The sequence below is a fragment of the Zonotrichia leucophrys genome, chromosome 1A (genome assembly GCF_028769735.1).
Source record: "Zonotrichia leucophrys gambelii isolate GWCS_2022_RI chromosome 1A, RI_Zleu_2.0, whole genome shotgun sequence".
NCBI classification, from domain to species: Eukaryota; Metazoa; Chordata; class Aves; order Passeriformes; family Passerellidae; genus Zonotrichia; species Zonotrichia leucophrys.
Genome location: NC_088170.1, coordinates 9,704,323 through 9,722,786, shown reverse-complemented (window position 1 = coordinate 9,722,786; position 18,464 = coordinate 9,704,323). Strand labels below are relative to the sequence as shown.

General features: G+C 37.3%; 2 protein-coding genes across 4 annotated transcripts in view; one reads left to right on the top strand and one right to left on the bottom strand.

Annotated features, from left to right (window-relative positions):
• Positions 1-10,081, top strand: part of CHPT1 (choline phosphotransferase 1) — a 20,560-nt gene extending 10,479 nt beyond the window's left edge. Inside the window, exons 4-9 of one of the 2 annotated variants that reach the window (XM_064737221.1) lie at positions 2,926-3,010; positions 4,563-4,694; positions 5,081-5,239; positions 5,928-6,053; positions 6,545-6,655; positions 9,861-10,081. In XM_064737221.1, the coding sequence (XP_064593291.1) occupies positions 2,926-3,010; positions 4,563-4,694; positions 5,081-5,239; positions 5,928-6,053; positions 6,545-6,655; positions 9,861-9,905 (658 nt within the window). In that variant the 3' untranslated portion in view covers positions 9,906-10,081. The remainder of the gene's footprint in view (positions 1-2,925; positions 3,011-4,562; positions 4,695-5,080; positions 5,240-5,927; positions 6,054-6,544; positions 6,656-9,860) is intronic. The other variant, XM_064737224.1, reaches the window with a different exon arrangement.
• Positions 9,311-18,464, bottom strand: SYCP3 (synaptonemal complex protein 3). 2 transcript variants are annotated; one of them, XM_064737231.1, is made up of 10 exons: positions 18,227-18,464; positions 16,901-16,937; positions 16,680-16,826; positions 16,025-16,100; positions 15,003-15,037; positions 13,199-13,316; positions 12,181-12,280; positions 11,332-11,430; positions 10,075-10,179; positions 9,311-9,940 (listed from the first exon to the last, which is right to left on the bottom strand). In XM_064737231.1, exons 3-10 carry the CDS (start codon positions 16,807-16,809, stop codon positions 9,887-9,889), a joined length of 717 nt encoding a protein of 238 aa, XP_064593301.1. In that variant the 5' UTR covers positions 16,810-16,826; positions 16,901-16,937; positions 18,227-18,464; the 3' UTR covers positions 9,311-9,886. The 2 variants fall into 2 exon arrangements, with proteins under 2 accessions (XP_064593301.1, XP_064593305.1); XM_064737235.1 differs by having other exon boundaries at positions 16,680-16,823.

Below are 18,464 nucleotides of genomic sequence, written 5' to 3'. Positions count from 1 at the left end.
TTTCATAGGCATTTTCAGTCTTCCTTGGAATGAGCTCTTTCTCATAGAATCCTCAAGGAGTTCCACGGATCTGTGGCAATGCTTGAAGAATTACCCTACATTTATGTGAGAGCCTTTTTAAAATCTGGCTCACACTGGCTTTGATATCCTTTAGGTTTTGTGTTTGGTCAGTTCTAGAGACTGCTGTGATGCTGTTCATGACTTCATAGAAATGTTATCTGTTTCACTCCAGCATAGGAGGAGAAGTCATGACATTAATGTAGAAGATAATTTCAGTTTAACTGCTAATAATGCAGGGATTGCTGCATCCTCCTATACTTGGGGTAGTGCCTGACCATGGCCTTTTGCTGGTTTTAAGGAATGAGCTTTGCTTTCATGTAAGTACTTCTGAAAAGAGGAAAAGTCTGAGACTTCTGTGGCAGCAGAACTGAAAATAAGGGATACATGAAGGGTGTCCTGCTAATGCCAGTCACTTGCTAAATCACCTGTACATAGTCCTGCTTAGCTCTGCTCTGCAAGAAGTGCCTTAGCCAATCAGCAGGCACACAGGCTGGTGACCAGCTATCCCTGCACATTGCATCAAATGCAGCTGTCTCTGTCATATTGATAAGAGCTCTTTTTGGTTTGCTGGTAATGCATTTTACCACATTATTACATCTACCGCTGTAATTCTTCTGCCTGCGTACACATCCTATTGTTTTTAAAGGACATCTTGTGCTGTAAACAAAAATAGGTGCTTCACAGTGATGGTTGAAATAGGATACCTTCTGTCCAGGACAGGAAGCTGCTCTGAAGGGAGGTGGACTAGGCCATGAGCTCTGGCCTTCTGCAGACATGACTGCTTTTCTGTACCTTTTATTCTTGCAAAAAGCACGAGAATTATTTCGCCACATGGGGAAGGCAGTGAAGTCTTTACCACATAAAGATTTTGTTAAAAACTTGGTGACTTCTACTTCAACATAATGATGTATACAAACAGCCCAGAATGGCCTGGGGTTTCATGGTTGCTGTTCAAAGTTAAACAGATGCAACTTTTTCATGAGATAACTTATTTCTGTCCAGTGAAAACAGGTCACTATTTTTTTCAAGGCTCCCAGTTTTGTTTCTCTTAAACATAGAGGTGTGAAGAAGGCATTAGTGTAGTGCTCTAAATATGATTGTACATAATAAGATGGATGGAAGTTTTCATTGATTCTATTTCTCACTTAGAAGCACTAAATTTTAGAAATAAATAACAAATGAGATTCCCAGTGGTGATGGCCAGGAAGGATCAGAGAGCTGAATAATGTGACACTGTCAGGTGTCTGAGTAAAGTCTTTGGGCTCTGATTTGGGTTCTGTTGCCACCCACAGTGTAAGCCACTCTGAAATTAAGTATTAAATTTTGGCACAACTTCACGTTTGAGCCTCCTCCCCTCACCAGCAGCAACAAAGGCAATGCAGATTAGAAATCCTGGTGTTAATAGTACAGAGTGCAACCTCTGAACACTTGCACATGGTGCTTTTGCATAAGGTAAGCAGCAAGTTCAGCAATGGCAGGGTGGATGTAACACTTCATCCCTGGCAGAGAAGGAGGAGCCCACTCTCAGCCCCCTGTCCTGTGACACTGTCACTGGACCTCAAGCCACTTCATGAAATGGGCAGAAGGTGAAAAGCCTACACTGCACTGGCAGGCTGGACTGGTTCACCTGACAGTCCAGTGAGCACTGCAGCAAATAAACTGAGGGAATACAACACCTTAGGGAGAGGAGGACTCCCCATGCTCTTGGCTTTAAAGCACCTCAGCTTGTCATCTAACCGTAGTTTAAACTCTGGAATCTCTAAGAGTCACAAGATTGTGATGAAATTTGGCATATTTTATCACCGTCTTTCTGATGAAAGAAGAGAGTTTTAACTGAGATTATCAAGTTCAGATAAATGTTTTCCATTACCTAAAAGATGATTGCTATCTTCTAAACACCCACTGCTTCCTGTGCAGAGAGGTCATGTGCTAAATAAGTAGCAATACACATTGGCCATAATACCTTAAAAGAGCAAATTTATTCCAACTGCTAAAGGAAATCTTGAACATTCATTATCAGTGTTTGCTGGTAACTTTAGTATGAAGATAACTGTCTCAAAACTTTTGGTACCATAAAAGGTACCTTTGATATGCACTTTTTTTTGGTCATTATTTTAATTATTTATGTTAAAGCTTTAAAAGTACTGATTTTTTTTTCTTGAGCCTTGGCTTCATGTGAGCTTTCATCAATTAAATACAAAAATAAAGATTTTATCTTTATATGTCTGTCTTGTCTCAGAACAAAAAAAGGTGAAATATGGAGTCTGGACTCCATAGAGCATTCAAGGTCACCTTTCCTAAAACAGCTTTTATGGAGGAAAGTAAGATAGCAATTACATGTTCTCAGAAATATGGCAAATGCTTACCTATCCACTGACTCAGTCCTCCCTTGTTTTCCAGGCTATATCTGTCAAGTTTTCATGATATGAAGCTTAAAGAAATCCCTTCTTTCCCAGCCTGCTCGTTATAGTGTCTGCTTTTATTTGCTGTGCTTTTAATGGAAATGTTTGATTGCTTTTACTATTGAGCTTACCTTAAACCTTGATTTGACACTTACACATCAACAAGTCTGTAAATTTGTACAGAATTCTCCAGTAGTTAACAGTGTATTCATTAAAGTGTCCCCCTTTCAAAATTATATCTGGCTTGCTTCAAAAAAAGGAGTATAGCTTTCATTTTAAATCTTAGCCAGAGATGTGTGTCCTCATATAGTGTAGTTTTCTCAGTCAAGGAAAGTAATATTCTGTATATATTTATATCATTTGAAGTAGTTACTGGGGGTTTTATTTCCCCCTCCCTCCACACACACTTTACACTTACAGCAGAAAGTCCTTGAACTAAATCTCTTTTTTTTCTCTTTCCCAGAATTGATGTAACTGAAGTTCAGATCACCATAGCAATGCTGCTCTTGATAACTGCTTATGGCGGAACAGGATTATGGGACTATAAGGTGAGTCTGTTAAGTGCTCAGAGTTCCTGCTGAGTTTCTTGTCAAGTGTCCACAGTTCCTGTGGTATTTGAAGCTGCTCTGTGCAAGTACTATCAACACCTTCCAGTTGTGTAATGTTGTTTTAGCTTATTGTATAAGTGTAGGTTATTTTAATGCCATAGTTAACTTAGATCTATTGGTGTGACTTCCTGTGCACAGATTTATAGCTACACAGAGGAAAAAAGACCCCATCTGCCACATAGAAACTTCTGATCTGGAGCTAGTACTCCACACATACTTAAGCTTTAGCAAATGGGTTCCTTTCTGGTTTTATATATTTTGTATATTTTATTGTAAGGCATACATTTCAGTTAAACAATTTATCTTAAAATTTAAGGATTAGATGCTTCAATTTAATGAAACTGTGGGATGAAGCCAGGGGGTTTTGGTTAAGTTATCCATATTTGTATTGATTTTTAAGAATTACGTCACAGCCATGTAAATGTAGATATTTATAGTTAAAGCATTGGTTTCTATGCCAAAACTTTTCTGTATCTGTGGCTCTTATTCTGATCTTAAAAGATGCACTTTATTGGACAGTATCAAAAGATCTTCAGCTTTCTAGGGCTTTTACTCAGAAATTTATAGTTCTGATTGGTTATAGTGCAAAGAGCTGAGACTTACTTTTCTGTAATATTGATAACCAATAGAAATGAAAACTAGTTCAAAAGTTTACTCAGCAATTAAGGAATGTTTAGCTGAACTTAGTTTCCTTTTCCCAGCCTTTTTTTCTATTTTCAAAAAGCTTGTCTTCATGTTGGAAAACAAAGTAGGTGCAATAAACTTAAATTATGATTAACTTTTTCCTCGCTATTAGAATCTGTTGCAGTTATGCTGTATCACAAAAAACTATATATTCAAAAAATGTAGTAAACAGTTTCCATTTATTACTTCTTTTTAAAATCTTCTGCTGCCTTTGGAAGTTTCCTTGACACTGCAATTGATTCCAAAAGGTAACTGTTTAATTCACATTTGTATCTGGAGACTTTTTGTTATAGTCCCATGATATGCAAAGATACAGCATACAAATAATATGCCAAAACACACAGCAGGCAGATGGTGTTTGTTTTTCCTGTGGATCAGTGTTGTTTTATCCAATGGAATAGAAGGAACTATCCCTCTTCCTGCTCACATATCATGGTGATTGATGGCAGTAGTCTGTCATGTTTTTGCTTGTGTGGTGAAAATATTTGAAGAACATATTAAGGAGGAGCAGATTAAGATCTAGCTGAATTTCAAGAACAGAATTTAGGTACTCAGTAGTGGAGTTAAAGCATTACAAAAGATACTTCTTATTTTCTTAGTAATGAAGCAAATTTTAAACACTGTTGTCCTGAGCTTGTTCCTAGGAAAGTGAGGATTCAAATAAAACATTTAGTAGGTAAGATTGACTGCTTTAATCACTCCTTAAAAAAGGTGTTGTGTGCTTAACTTTTAATATCTTTCTCTTGTTTTGTTGTGCTTTGTTTGTTCTTTGTTTGTTTTGGTTTCGTTTCTTTTGTGTTCTGCTAAGGTCCCTTTGCTGGGCTTAGAGCTGAAGTTCTTTGCAGTTATTGGCATCCTGTGTGGAACAGCACTTTCTTTTTTCAATTACTTCCGTGTCATTTTTGGTGGAGGGGTTGGAAAGAATGGATCTACAATAGCAGTAAGTTGCTCTAAAAATTCAATTGAAGTTTGAATAATTTATGCCCATAATTTATTATGTTTCAGGTGATCCATAAGGGCTCTATTTGTTTAAGCTTTTAAGCAGACAGGCATGTGAGTGTTATATGACTCACAAAAGCAAAGTTCATCATCTGCCTGTTTGTGGATTTCTTCTGTCATGGGAACCAGCAGTGAATTTTCCTAAAAAATTGATTAGTGGTCAAAGGGTACTGCAAAGGGTACTAAGAGAAGTGACATAATACTAATGGATTTTGACACGTTTTGGCAACTCTGGTTTTGTTTGATGGGATTTGAAATATGTATAAAACTTGGACTTTATCATGTGACTGAAGTGTAAAACAGATTTTCCATCCCTTTATATCTTAGGGAACAAGTGTTCTTTCACCAGCCCTGCACATTGGACTGCTTATCACACTGGCCACTACAATTTATAAAAAGTCTACAACTCAGCTGTTTGAAAAACATTCTTGCCTGTATGTCTTGACATTTGGGCTTGTGAATGCCAAAATCTCACAGAAGTTGGTGGTAAGTCAGTCCTAAACCTCCTAAAACGAACCTGGTTCTTGGCTAAACACTTACTGGATCAGGGGGAACAGTTTTCCCATTTTGCTTTGCTCCAGTATTACCAGATTTATTGTGATCAAGACACTGAACTGGACTCAGGGTTCTACTGAGAGATTATATGTGACACTGATGAAAACATGTATTTGCTGTGAGTGGACTGGTTAGGACTTCCAGTTTTGTTTAACTTACTCCTAGAAATGCTCTTACTGTCTGTTGTTAACATCCTAACTCTGGTCTCTTTAAGGCTTACTAATAGTGCTGTGGCTTCTCCTTTAATTATCTGAAATAAGAATTTACTGTGATCATTAAAATGAAGAAACATTTCTGTTTCCATTCTCTCTTTTCAAACTGTCTTTTTTGTACATAAAACACTCCTCAATGGATTTTTAAAAGTTGCCTTACGACAAATTTACCAACATTAGTAATCCAGCCAGATGCTTTTTCAGTAATACACTTGCATAGTCTTACAGTTTGAATACAGTGCTGGAAAACTAGAGAGTGGGGAGCCCCTGCAGATAGCTGAATTGCATGGGTATAGATGTAGCTTCCAAGAGGACATTGCTGGGCAAGAATGTGATGCCTGTTTGCTGGTAGTTACACTAATCTTGCAGGGATGCACTCTTTAATTTTTTTTCTTTTTTTCAAACAGGTGGCTCACATGACAAAAAGTGAAATTTGTCTTCAGGACTCTGCATTTATTGGGCCAGGACTTCTGTTTTTGGACCAGTACTTCAACAGTTTCATTGATGAATATATTGTTTTGTGGATAGCATTGGTAAGTGTTTTATATTTTCTGTTTGGACCATGCTTTAAGGAATGGATTGAGATTGTCCCTGTCATTCTGCTCTGCCATTTCTGACTTGCTCATATTGCTGCTGTCACTGCAGAGAGAATGCTGGGTACCCAGTAAATAAGTTTTTGGGAGCTGACTGTCTTGCTTTCCTTGGAACAGAGAAATGAAAGTAAATTTATAAATTTCTCCTGAAATTATGCTTTAGTCCATGTGGATTTTTAAAGTCATTCTGTGAACTGCAGACAAATGGTTTTTAACAGATCTTCTAAGTGTTTAGTGCTGTTAGGATGGTGGGGTTTTGTGATGGTTTTATTAATTCTAAACTAGACCACTCTGTAGCTGTTATGTTACAATGATGTATTTATGTTATGCTTGTCACTTGGATAAATTCTAATTAAAGTACAGCATATTTATAGTAGGGACAATTTTTAAAAATGGATTTTTTTAACCTGTTCTGTTTTGTTCTTTTGAAGTTCATATCCTTGTTTGATATGCTGAGATATGCCAGTGGTGTGTGCCTACAGATTGCCGCTCATCTTCATATACATGTCTTCAGAATTTCATCTCATCAAGCTCCTGAGCAGGTTCAAAACCATAATGACTGATTAAATAGGTCAAGGACAAGAGAAGAAGCAGTTAGGGGAATGAAGCAGCCTCTGTGTTTTTGGGAAGACAGATAAAGCTTTTGAAGAAAAGAGTTTTAAGAGAAAGTTGACTGTGTTTCAGACATTACCAGATGTTAGAATTAGTAGGTACAAAGTTCTGCAGATGCTGTTGTACTTTTGAACCAGTATGTATTTCCCTGTGTTTCAGACCACAAATACTACATTTGAAAATGTTGCCATTTCCTGTTAGGTGGCTTTAATTTTGTACTTCTCTTCTGGTGAATGTAGATGCAAACCAAGGTGCTACCAGCCAGAATTTGAAGAGGAATTTCCTGTCTAATCTTGTAGCATTAGCTTCTAAAGTTTTGTTAGAACTGCTCTGAAGCGGTTGTCAGATGTACCAATGGATTCAATCCTGCATTATTAAGACTGGTAAAAGGAGGCAGCCATGACCTAAAAATCACTCAGTCTCTCCTCTGGCACTTCTAAGGAACAAGCTGTTGGATCAGTAGATAAAGGAGGTACAGCTCAGGAAAACTTTCTTTGATTCAAAGTACTGTTATGAGTGCCTTTAGAATTCATGCATTCTCTAGTATCTAAGTACATAACCTATTGCTACCACATGAAACTTCAGCTTGCACTTTCCTTCAAGGCCAGTTTCTGGTTCTGTGGTCACAGTGAGGTCAGTCTCAGTGTACTTCATCCTTATCTAGACTACAGGTAGCTGTGTAAGGAGAGGACTGACTTTAGGCACCCTAACTTGTATCTGTGAGCCTTTGCAAGTGAAGGACAAAGTTCATTGATAAACTCCAAAGCCTGTGGCTCCATCCCTGCAGCCCACCCTTCTGTATTTCCCTCTCTGGTCCTTGTGCTATCCCTGTGTTCATTTACCTTACAATTGATCCTATTGTCTTGTAGCTACTACTGTACTTTATCCAAACAAAAGGGCACAAAACTGAACCATAATGTAAAACTCTCCAACACAGTAACTCAGGCCCAATATCAGCTTCTTTCTTCCTTTAAGAACAGACTCACTGGGTAACATAAAATATCTAACAAGAGGGCTGTTGCCATTATAGAAAAGCTGAATGAAAAATTGATTACTTGCACACAAATGCCATGCATAAGCTCCTTTCAAGAGGTACTACTTGAATATGGTTTATGTAAAAAGCTGTTGAATGTAAGTGTGCATTACTCCTTCCAGTTGCTGATATGTACCTGAGCTTCTGAGTTAATGAAGTCCTTCCTGAACTGTCCAATAAAGAATGCCATGGTTTGTTTTAAAAATACTACCAGTGCAGCTTCCTACCTGCTAATTAGTTCCTGAGGCATTCAAGGAACTTTTAAAGTGGTGTATTATCTGCTGGTCTGGAGGAAATAAAATACATCCACCACCCTCCTGCCTAGGAAGAATATAATGATCATTTTGAGGATCTGTAACTGTAACAGTTACTGCCAAAGGACTACAACTCAAAGTGACTAATGTAAATTCAGAATGAATCCTACTACTGCTGTTTGAGGCTGGAAATGACACAGCATCTGCACATGAATTTAGCCTGAACCCAGGCCATGGTCAAATAGGAAAGAAGATGGTAATGACCATTTTACTTTGGCTGAATACAGTAAGCAAATTTAACTCCTGATGAAAAGACACAGGCAACATCTTAGGAGTGAAATGACTGAGTTCTCCACAGTGGTCCAAACTGTCCTGGCATAGCAGGTATAAGTAGTTTTGAGGATATGATTGAGGTATGTGGACAATAGGAGACTAATGCAGAAATCACTCAGAAAACCAGAACCATGACTCAATACTAACAAATAAAACCAGAAGCAGGAGGTAATGCTAACAAATAAGGTCCTGTTGAAGCAGAACCTGTGCCCTGTTTCATAGCCTCCTGTCACTGGCCTTAGAGGGCTGAGACTCAGTAATGACCAAGCAGCATTGTTACTGGTTACATGAGAGGCCCATATCCCCCATGCATCAGTGTAGCAGTGTAACTCCCATGTTTGCTCCTGTCCTGAATTCTGGCAGGGGCAGAACAAGCAGTTCTATAATCGTTATAACCAAACAGCTGAAGCTAATGCAAGTTAGCCATCACTAATGTGGTTTCCAGTCCTGGAGAACCACCATCAAATGACTCAAAATGCTCGTAGGCTGAGAAGAAAAATATGGTTTTGAAACACGTTGTTGTGACAACATCACATTTGGTGTGTGTGGGTGTGTGGATGGTTTTTTTATCTACTGTTGTATTAAATCAAAGCATTAAATATATTGGCAACTATCTAATTCTTAAAAGTAGATATTCAGGTGTAATGGTTTTCTGTAAAAACAAACTGCATGTGCACTAAGCCAATTGTTTATTTTATACTTACTGACTGTAATGAGATACATGAAAGATAAATGCTTTACTCTTAAAACTCAGGTCTCCCTTAATTGCTAGTCATTTGGAATTGCAAAAAATAATATTCCATCTCAAAGGCTTGTAATAGCCTGTACTAAATAAATAAGGTAAATTTCTTCTAGCAGTGGTTCTACAGAAAGCAGACCCCAAAATGCATAATGTTTAATATTGTTACTTGAGCAGATGCATTAAGCTCATCCTTTAGCGCAAAAAAAAAATAATTTCTGGACAAATTACAGCAGTTTATAAATCTCATACTAATACAGAGATAGTGCAATGTCTAGACTAACAAAAGAGTTAACAAAATTAATTTAATTTACCATAATGCACATCATTAAACAATTCTGTCTGAGCTATGTCATACTCTGTGAATTTTTATAACAGCTAATATATCAGCAGGCTAATTGAAACTGTGACAATCTGCAGCTTGTTAGAAATGCTTCTCTTTGCACAATGTACCTAAAGGCCTCAAGTTATTATGTAAAATCTGGGTAATGCATGTTTCATTAATTCTTCCCCTTGTTACAATTTGGTATAAAAAAGTGAAACTATTTGAAGTCCAGTACTATTTGAAGTGGATATGAAATTTTAAAAAATCAACTGAACAGACAGTGAACGGTTTGGGGTCCATACTGCCCCCCAGTAACAGAAGTTTACTAAGATATGTTCTTACAACCTGAACAGACAAGATTAGAACAACCCAGGAAAGAGTTTAATAGGAACCTTGAAACATTTAAATCTCAACATCCTTCTAATGCCTGTACTTGTATCGTGTTACTTAGGTACAAGTTGCTCCTCCACTGAGCCATCAGAATAACATGGACTGAAGAGACTTGCGAACAGTTGCCATCTCCTGCTGTTGCTGTCACAAGAAAAGGAGATAATGCTGAACAAATGTTGTATCAATATGATTCCTTTGAATTAAATGAATGTCAAATGACTTTTAATTGAATGTTCTATTTTTGCATTTAGCTAACTTCATAGTCTGATACTTACAGTGTCCATCATAATCTTCTTCTGCAACATTGCCATTTCCTTGCGAAGTTCATTTTGGGCACCGGCCAGAAGATTTTCATTGCTCTTCTCCAGCTCTTCCATGCTCTGAAGTTAAGGAAAATATTAATTCAGAACTCCTTAATGTCAAGCAGTCAATTTAAAACAACCAAACAAACCAATAATTATTCATACTACAATTTACTTTTTACAGTGATCACAGACAATTGATGAGTTTGTCACAAACTTGGCAGAGGAATCATAGAGGACTTCATACTCCAGTCTGCATTCCTGTTTGCACAGTATGTACCCTGGGAAGAGGACAGAGCCCTCCAGTCAGCCTCTCTGAGGTCTGAGTTACTTTTTCTGAATTTCATATAAGATAAAAATTCTACAAGAGGAGATTGAACAGACATCAGTCAAGAATTTTAGGGGTTCAATATGAAAGCCTTGCTGGACTTGAAGTGAGGAGTATAAACCCCACTGCGTTCTTTGCACACTTCTCCCCAAATAAGCCAAATAAAACTCCCTGGTTATCTTCCCTTTTTTACATACAATTACACTTACCTCTGTGTATGTGTCTAGTTGCATTTTCCTTAATTTGTATTTATTTAAGCTTATTTGAGGTTTGACTTCTACCTTTTGATCTTTTTTGAGGGGAACAATCAAAGTGATACTTGACCTTCTGTTCAGGTTTTCCTCTTGGATGAAGACATTTTTGACATTTTGGAACAGTTATTATTTAATAATGCTTCTGTAATATATTCAGTAAATTTTGATTTTTTTAAACTAAGAGTTGCTCCATTTCAGATTTATTTTTATGAACCACCAGGCTTAGAAAAAACTCAAACCAAACACCAAGCTTATCATAACTGAAATTTCAAAACCAGCTAGGAAATTACTTGAACTGAAATTAAGGTTTGTCAGAAATTGATGGACTTGAATCTGCCCTGTATACTGGCAGTTGGTGAAGCCACACCTGGAATGCTGGGTCCAGTTCAGACTCCTGAGGACAAGAGAGACATGAACATACAGAATAGATTACAGCAAAGGGTCATGAAAATTATTAAGGCACAGAAGATTTTCTCTTGTGAGGAATGCCTTTAATTAAAAAAGTAAAATTTTTGTGTGGTTGTACTCTAAACAGTTTTTTTGCTTGCTGTCTAGTATGTCTAGTCTACTTTGTTAAATTTGAAACACTGAATTAATATAGCTTTCTTAAGTGATAAGGATCAGCTGCTTTCCAAGAAAAAGATTTACCTTTAAGAATTGCTCATAGAGTTGCTTAATGGTCTTCAGTCTCTGACTTTGAACTATTCTTGCCTGTTGAAAAACCTTTTGTTGCTGACGAAGCATATTCTGAAGCAGAAGCAAAAGAAAAACATAATTCCATCAGTTGTTAAGCAGAGTGCTTGGACAGCACACCAGTTTCATTTTTCAGAATCAGAAAGTCTTCCTTTATTGGAAATCTGTGCCTTGTAATGTGGATCTCTGCCTGAAAAAGTTACCCTGGCTTTTATTAATGAAAGTAGGACTGAAGACTGGATTAAGCCCCAAGTCACCTTCTGAGGTCTCTTGCAACCTGAATTATCCCTGCAAAATCCCATGAGGATTGCTATGCCCCACAGCTTCTTAGGGTATGCCAGAGGAATGTGCTACCTAGGGAAAAGGGAACCTTGAAATGTGTTGGAAGTACAGAGCAACAGCACATGATTACATTCCATTGTATAGCTTCTATCCTCTTTCAGTGATCAAATTCTCTTACATTTATTATATACAGGCATATTTTTAAGGAATGTATGCTACAAAAACAACTACTTTCCTTTATTCCTTTGTTCCCTGAACCCAAAGACTGTGGATGGAGAGAAACAGCACGTCTTTCTTCTCCTTAAATGGTCCTTGCTTTTCTCAAGCTGTATGCTGGCATAGGGCATCACTTAACAGTGTTTAAAACTTGCAATGAAGTTTATAAATGCACCTCTCTTTCCAAACTTAAACAATCATATGTATAAACAACATAAAGTGTTTTTACATTTCTTGAGTATAGAAACAACAATATTCCCTCCTTGTGGAAAATACAGTGAAGCTCACACAATGCTGGAAACTCACCGCTAGTTTCTCTTCCTGCTCCTCTGCCTTTTGCACATCTACATCCCACTGCTGAAACAGAGTCAGGAACTGCTGGGAGAACTCATGATTGAGCTTCTGCCTGTGAACAGACACTGTCTGTAAGTATGACAAATGCTACACGTTCAACATACATGTGGAATAAAATAAAAGCTGGCATAGATAAAGAAATAGGCTACTTTGACATCTGACCCCATTTCAATACTGTATGTTTTGAAAAACTCTACACACACATACACTGAGTGGATGTGGAATATATCTATAGAGGCAGCACTCCCATAAAGTACTGGTTAAAAGAAATTGTAGCAACTCTTCTTCCTAACAGTGTCAGGTTTTCTGAGATTTCCCATGTTTTTCTAATTCAATTACAGGTGGCTGCTTTAACACAAGGTGTTTACATTGCAGAACCGTTAAGCTCATTTCTTAAAATTTTGTCCATACAAGTTTCAAGTACAAATAAATATAGAACAACACCAAGACAGTTACAAGTATTGCTGACTTTTAGTTTGTAACTGTCTCTTTTTTCACTTTGCTCTATCTCTATCAGATGTAGTAATTAAATATGCCTTAAGAGGTGAGAGGAATGTTAAGAAAGGTGAAAATTATTTACTTTCTTAACCAGAGAGTAATATTAAAGTTTTACTGAACATTTTTCAGCTTTCAGGTAGAAACAGAAAATTCCAAAGTGGGGAAACCCCTCCCACATAGTTTTAAAATACATAATATTATCAAAGGTCACTTTCCATAAAGATAAAAGTAAGCTCTACTCTTTAATATACCTTGCTCTCACAGTTCCAAATCCTAAATTTGTCTGTTCAAAAGAGAATGTGCTAAATGATTACTGTCACATTAACAAAGGGGACACAATGGAAGGCAGCAGAGGCCCTGAGCAGATGTTTAACGTTAGATACAGTGCTTGCTATTGCAGGTGACAGACCAGCTATCCATGCTGTCCCCCAGAAGGGAATCTACAGGCTCGGAAACCAAGAGGAAAGGTCACCTTTGCTCCTGCTGCATTTTCCAAACGTGTTCAATCTTCTGGTTACTGGTTTTGAGTGAGGCTTTTGTGTACATTTCTAATCGTTTCCTCTTAGCTAAGAGAGCCTTGTTAATGTCAGCTGAAAGCCAAAGAATATTTAGAAATTAGGCATACTGGAAATGCATTAAAAAGGCTGATGAGTTACACTTTGGAGAAGCAAATGAAGTGTGTTCTAGCAACAAGAAGCTGGTGTGATCTGATGTGCTGATGTCCCTCAGCCTGCTGGTGGCACTGCTGTTTCTTTATGCCTGTCACACACCCTAACCAACACCTGTTTCAGAGTCATATGCCAATTTCTTGAATTTCAGAAATAAATTAAGGTAAGCATGTGGTTACTATCCCTGTGAACATACTGAATGAATGAATAACTATTTTTATACTTCAGAGAGACAGTACTTTTAAAGTATTAATATAAGTTACTGTGTTTGTTTCACTTCAGTTTACATTTGGAGATTTATCAAGTCACAGCTTAAGATTAATACAGTAATTTAGCTTCCTTCTCACTGCAGATTTCAGGAAACATCTGTCAAACTTCTCTAATTTGCTGAGGCATCTGTCTCTGCTAATGCCAAACCCACTATTTTGTGCACACAGCATCCTCTCTCTGATCCATTCATTCTCCCTCCTTCCATCCTTCCTTTTTTGAGTCTTAAATTACAGAAAATCATAACTTTTTAGCATCAAAATCCTCCTTTTATCTGAATTGCCAGATGTCTAATACCATTCTAATATGTAATAAGAAATTAGTAATTTTGTGACAGCCAAAAGTTCTAATTTGTGGATTAAGGAGTTACTCAAGCTTCTCTTTCACCTTAAATTTGACATGCAAGTAATGACTCTGTACAGGTTTCTTTTATTACATACAATGAAAGTATTACACACTCAGTTATTGAGTGTGTAATGCTGGCATTAAGATGGTTTCCCTTCCTTCCATGGCTTTTTGATGTCTGCTTACTCTGTGATGGGTATTGTTCATTCTCTACAAATGTTAAAAGTATTTTTAGTCTTTCCTGTCACTATCTAGAATTCAGCTGGTAATTTAACTAGGTAAAGCCACCTGAGGATCTGATTATAATTATACTAAATCCTGCTGAGTGACACACACAAATTGCTCATCACTGGATGAGCAGCATTACTGACCCTTGTTATCTGGCTGTTCCAGAAACTCTCATTCCTTCTGACTGCTGAAATTCTCTTACCTGTAATTCCCTGTTCTCTGTATTTCTGGAAGTGCTAAGTGCAGAGTGCTCTCTCATTCTGTATCACAACTAAACTCTACTTCCATAATTGCTAGAATTAGAACTGTTTGTTCTCTTTTGCTGCTTATATTAACATTTACATTTCCCTTATTTCTCACTCAAGTCTTGCCATCCCCAGTATCCTCTATGCCAGTGTAACAAAAAACTGAGTGAGAACAACAGCAAACTGCTATTGTCCCTCTTCTCTAAAATATAGTTACTACTTATAAACTTCATCTTAAAATTGGAATTGATTATCCAAAGCACTCATGCATCTTTCCCTTTTTCTTTGTAATTATCTACACTTAAAAGCTGTGACTCATTTATATGCAGATATTCCCTCCTCTTCTTTCCCTTTGCTCTCCTTAGATATAACTTTTTTTCCTGAAAACTGGCTTTATTCAGAAATGCTGAAAAGTGCTACAGAGACTAGTCATTTTACATAAGTCTTGAAAGTTATTTTATGGTGAGTTATTACTGCCAACTCTGGCACTATATTTTATTTATTAGAATGTAAATGTACTTACCTCCAAATCTCTCCAACATATTCTGTACTTCACCCCTACAAAACAGTGTTTCAGATTTTTATTTGCCCATTTTCTGACTTTAGACCTGTTGAATATGCTTAGAACTAATTTTATTCACATGCCTATTATTCTAAGCAGTAACAGAACTGCCACTGCCATAAGATAATTTTACTCCTTTTCTTCTCCTGTGAGAGGTTTATTTTTCAGATAAATTTGCCCTTTTTTAATAAAATGCTAGAATCTATTAGCTACTCCCCAGTAAATAAGCACTATTATATAAAGAGGCATTTAATATGCCTTTAGTAAGGGGAGTCAGTAAATAAAATTGATTATTCCCTATAACAAAGAAAACAAAATGGGTATTTGGAACACCAAAACAAGTCCTTCTCAGCATGACTGGCACAGTAAAAAATCCCAAGGCAAATAATTTCAGGGTTGTTTCTGCAGCATCTTTAAGATGGTAACATCCGTGTGCAAGGCAGTGTTACAATACAGTAAAAACAGTATCTTCAACCTAACAGTTATAATCTGCTTGAAAACTCTTTTAGCATGTACTTTTTTATTACATTTACACTGGCCATTAATATTAAATTTGATTCATATTTATTCACTCTCCATGAATATTAAATTAAGAGTTATCTGTAAAATTTATTTTTCATTCAATATGTGGATCATTTAAAGCTTTGGTAATATCTTCAAGCAACTAAAATGAGAAGAAAAAAATTAATAGGATTTAATGACATTATCAACAATTAAACAAGTAATCTTTTAAAAGAAACAAATTTAAGAACACACAAATATATCCATTTTTTCTGCATTTTCAAAAGAAACTGAAGAATTACTCTTTTGAAATACTTTATTTTTTTTTACCCACAACTACAATATTATCTGTCACTTGATTTTTTTTAATCAACCCCAAGCCAAACCCAAACAAGGCAAAAATAAGCATAGTGAATAACTGAAGTTGGTATGTTTTTAAGACCTGCTTAATTTGGAAAAAGCCCCCAAACATCTAACCTTACCCCACATCATCTGGAACCACATGAGTATTCACCAGAGGTCTTTTCTTTCCATGCTTGTCCATTACTGGTATGTCACCTTAAGGAGGAGTATAGAAATATTTACAAAAAGACATTTTGTGTTGGTTGTTCACATTATTAAAAGTGTAATTTTTTTCTGTCATGCCAATTCCCTGCCCATGTCTCATGGTCAGTTCCCATCAGTAACAGAGGCAGCTCCTGTACCTCTGAGTCTGGAGCTGGCAGATGGTGCAGAATTGCTCTGCAAGGCCAGACTGGAGCTGGCACTGCTCTGAGTTCTCTGCCCTGGACCCAAATAGTTCTAATTTCTCTACACCATTACTCACAACTCACAATTTAGCAATCATCAGAAAGCTAAAAATAACATAAAAATTTGTAAGAGTCCAATCTGAATTTACTGTAAAAGAGGTGCTGTAATTCTGCACCTTTAAAAAGAAAAATCACAAATAGATATTTATATTATTTTGAAAATTACCAATCAAAATTACACAGTAGGAGCCTGGTGGTCTTTGGCATTACAAGCCATGTAAACTGTGCTCAGCCCTTGGCTGATTCAGAAGTTCTTCCCTTCTTTTCATAATCACAAATGTGATAAAATTCACATTTTACAAATGTCCTAAAAATTTCAAATAAGCACCTTCTCTAATATCTTCCTCTGATCCACTCAGTTCTTTTCTTTCCTCCTCAAAGTCAAAAGAAGGTATGGTCTGATCTTCCTGAGCTGGTTTACCAGCCTTTCCTCCATGCTTTCTTCCTGATGGTGCCATGGTGAGATCTTTCCCTACTGAAACAGTATATTGTATTTGTGACATAACTTCTTCCACAATAAATTGAAAATAAATATGTTTTCATGCTTACCTGTACCTATTATGGGTACCTCTTTAACAGTCTGCACCTGTAAAGATATGCAAGCAGTCAAACTGGTTTAGTTTTGAGGTATTCCACAGCATTACCCATCAGTGATGCTTTTAAAAACATGCTAAATAATGGCAGGGCTATTAGGAACATACTTGATTCTGCTGGAATAAAACACCCACTTTCTTAAGATGTCTGCCAGCTTAGCATCCATAAGGTTTATTAAACATTTTGTCATATCCTGTACTGCATTCCCCAAAAGCTATGCCAATATTCTACTGTCCAAAATAGAGAAATGATAAACCATAAGAACAATGTGATCCTACAAGCCATTCCACACTGTAAAGTCAAATATACATATGCTTATGCCATTTTTTACAGTCCTAAGCAACTTCCAAGTCCCAATTTATCTTTTATAGCTATTACACCTTTGCATTCTGTAATGTGCCATTTCTACACTGGCAAACATTTTACACATAGACTACCCTCTTAGAAAGTTATTCATTTATTAACTTTAGTAAATTTAATCTATTTAATCTACTTTAGTAGATTTATCAACTCTCTCACACACCTCAGTTTCCTATTTCTGTTTTTGTTGTTTTTTTTAAATTTTTAGTTATTTGTCAATAGCTGTGAAAATGTTTTTTAATTCCAAATTCCATGGATCTGTACAAACATGGCCACACTATGCTAAGGAAAGAGTACTTTTTAATACCGAGCTTTTTCTGAGGTTGATACTTCTCTATGTAGTGTGTAAAATTTTAAATTTTACAAGTGTCTTGGAAAACAGGCCTCTTTATTGGAAAACACTGTAAAATCAAAAGCCTTTGCATTAGAATTATCCCCAAATGAGAAAAAATTGCCAAGACTTAATCTGCTTTTCGACTACTGACTGTTGAGGACATGAGGTAAAGGAGGAGAGTGCTGGGCCATGATGTCTAGCTGTGCCTGTCCCTGTGCTGCTGAGGCATTTAAACTGCAAGCATCTATTTTATCTGACATACAGACACTTTTGTATTAAAATCAGTTTGATTGTATTAAAAATCAGTTTGGTTGTATTAAAAATCAGTTTACAAAGCAAAACTTCTCAGTCCCCCTCAGCCAGGTGTAAAGCAATCCCGCCACCTCACAAAGCCCAAGCAGCCCCCACCCCTCCCGTGTAGGTACCTATTTTAGCCGATCTGAGTATCTTCAATCCACAGCTGTATACTTCAACAATGATTTTTAGACAAACTCACCTTTTTTTTTTTTTTTTTTTTTTCCACCCTGCCCCAAAAAGATATTAAACAAACGGGTGCTTGTGCGTGGCTTTTCACCGCCAGGACCCACCTCAGAGCAGTGAGGGAGACTCAGGCCGTCAGCCTGAGGGGACGCACAGGCGGCAGGGACAGCGCTGCTCGCACCTCCCTTAGCAGCAGAGGGAGCCCGGCCGGTCCCAAAGGGAGCCCCGCCGGTCCCAAAGCCCCAGGGTCCCGGGCAGCCCTCACGGCGCCCCCGGGGCTCCGCCGCCGCCTCAGCGCCCGCCGCGGCCGGGAAAGGGCGGGAATGGGCGCGGCCGGGCCGCGGC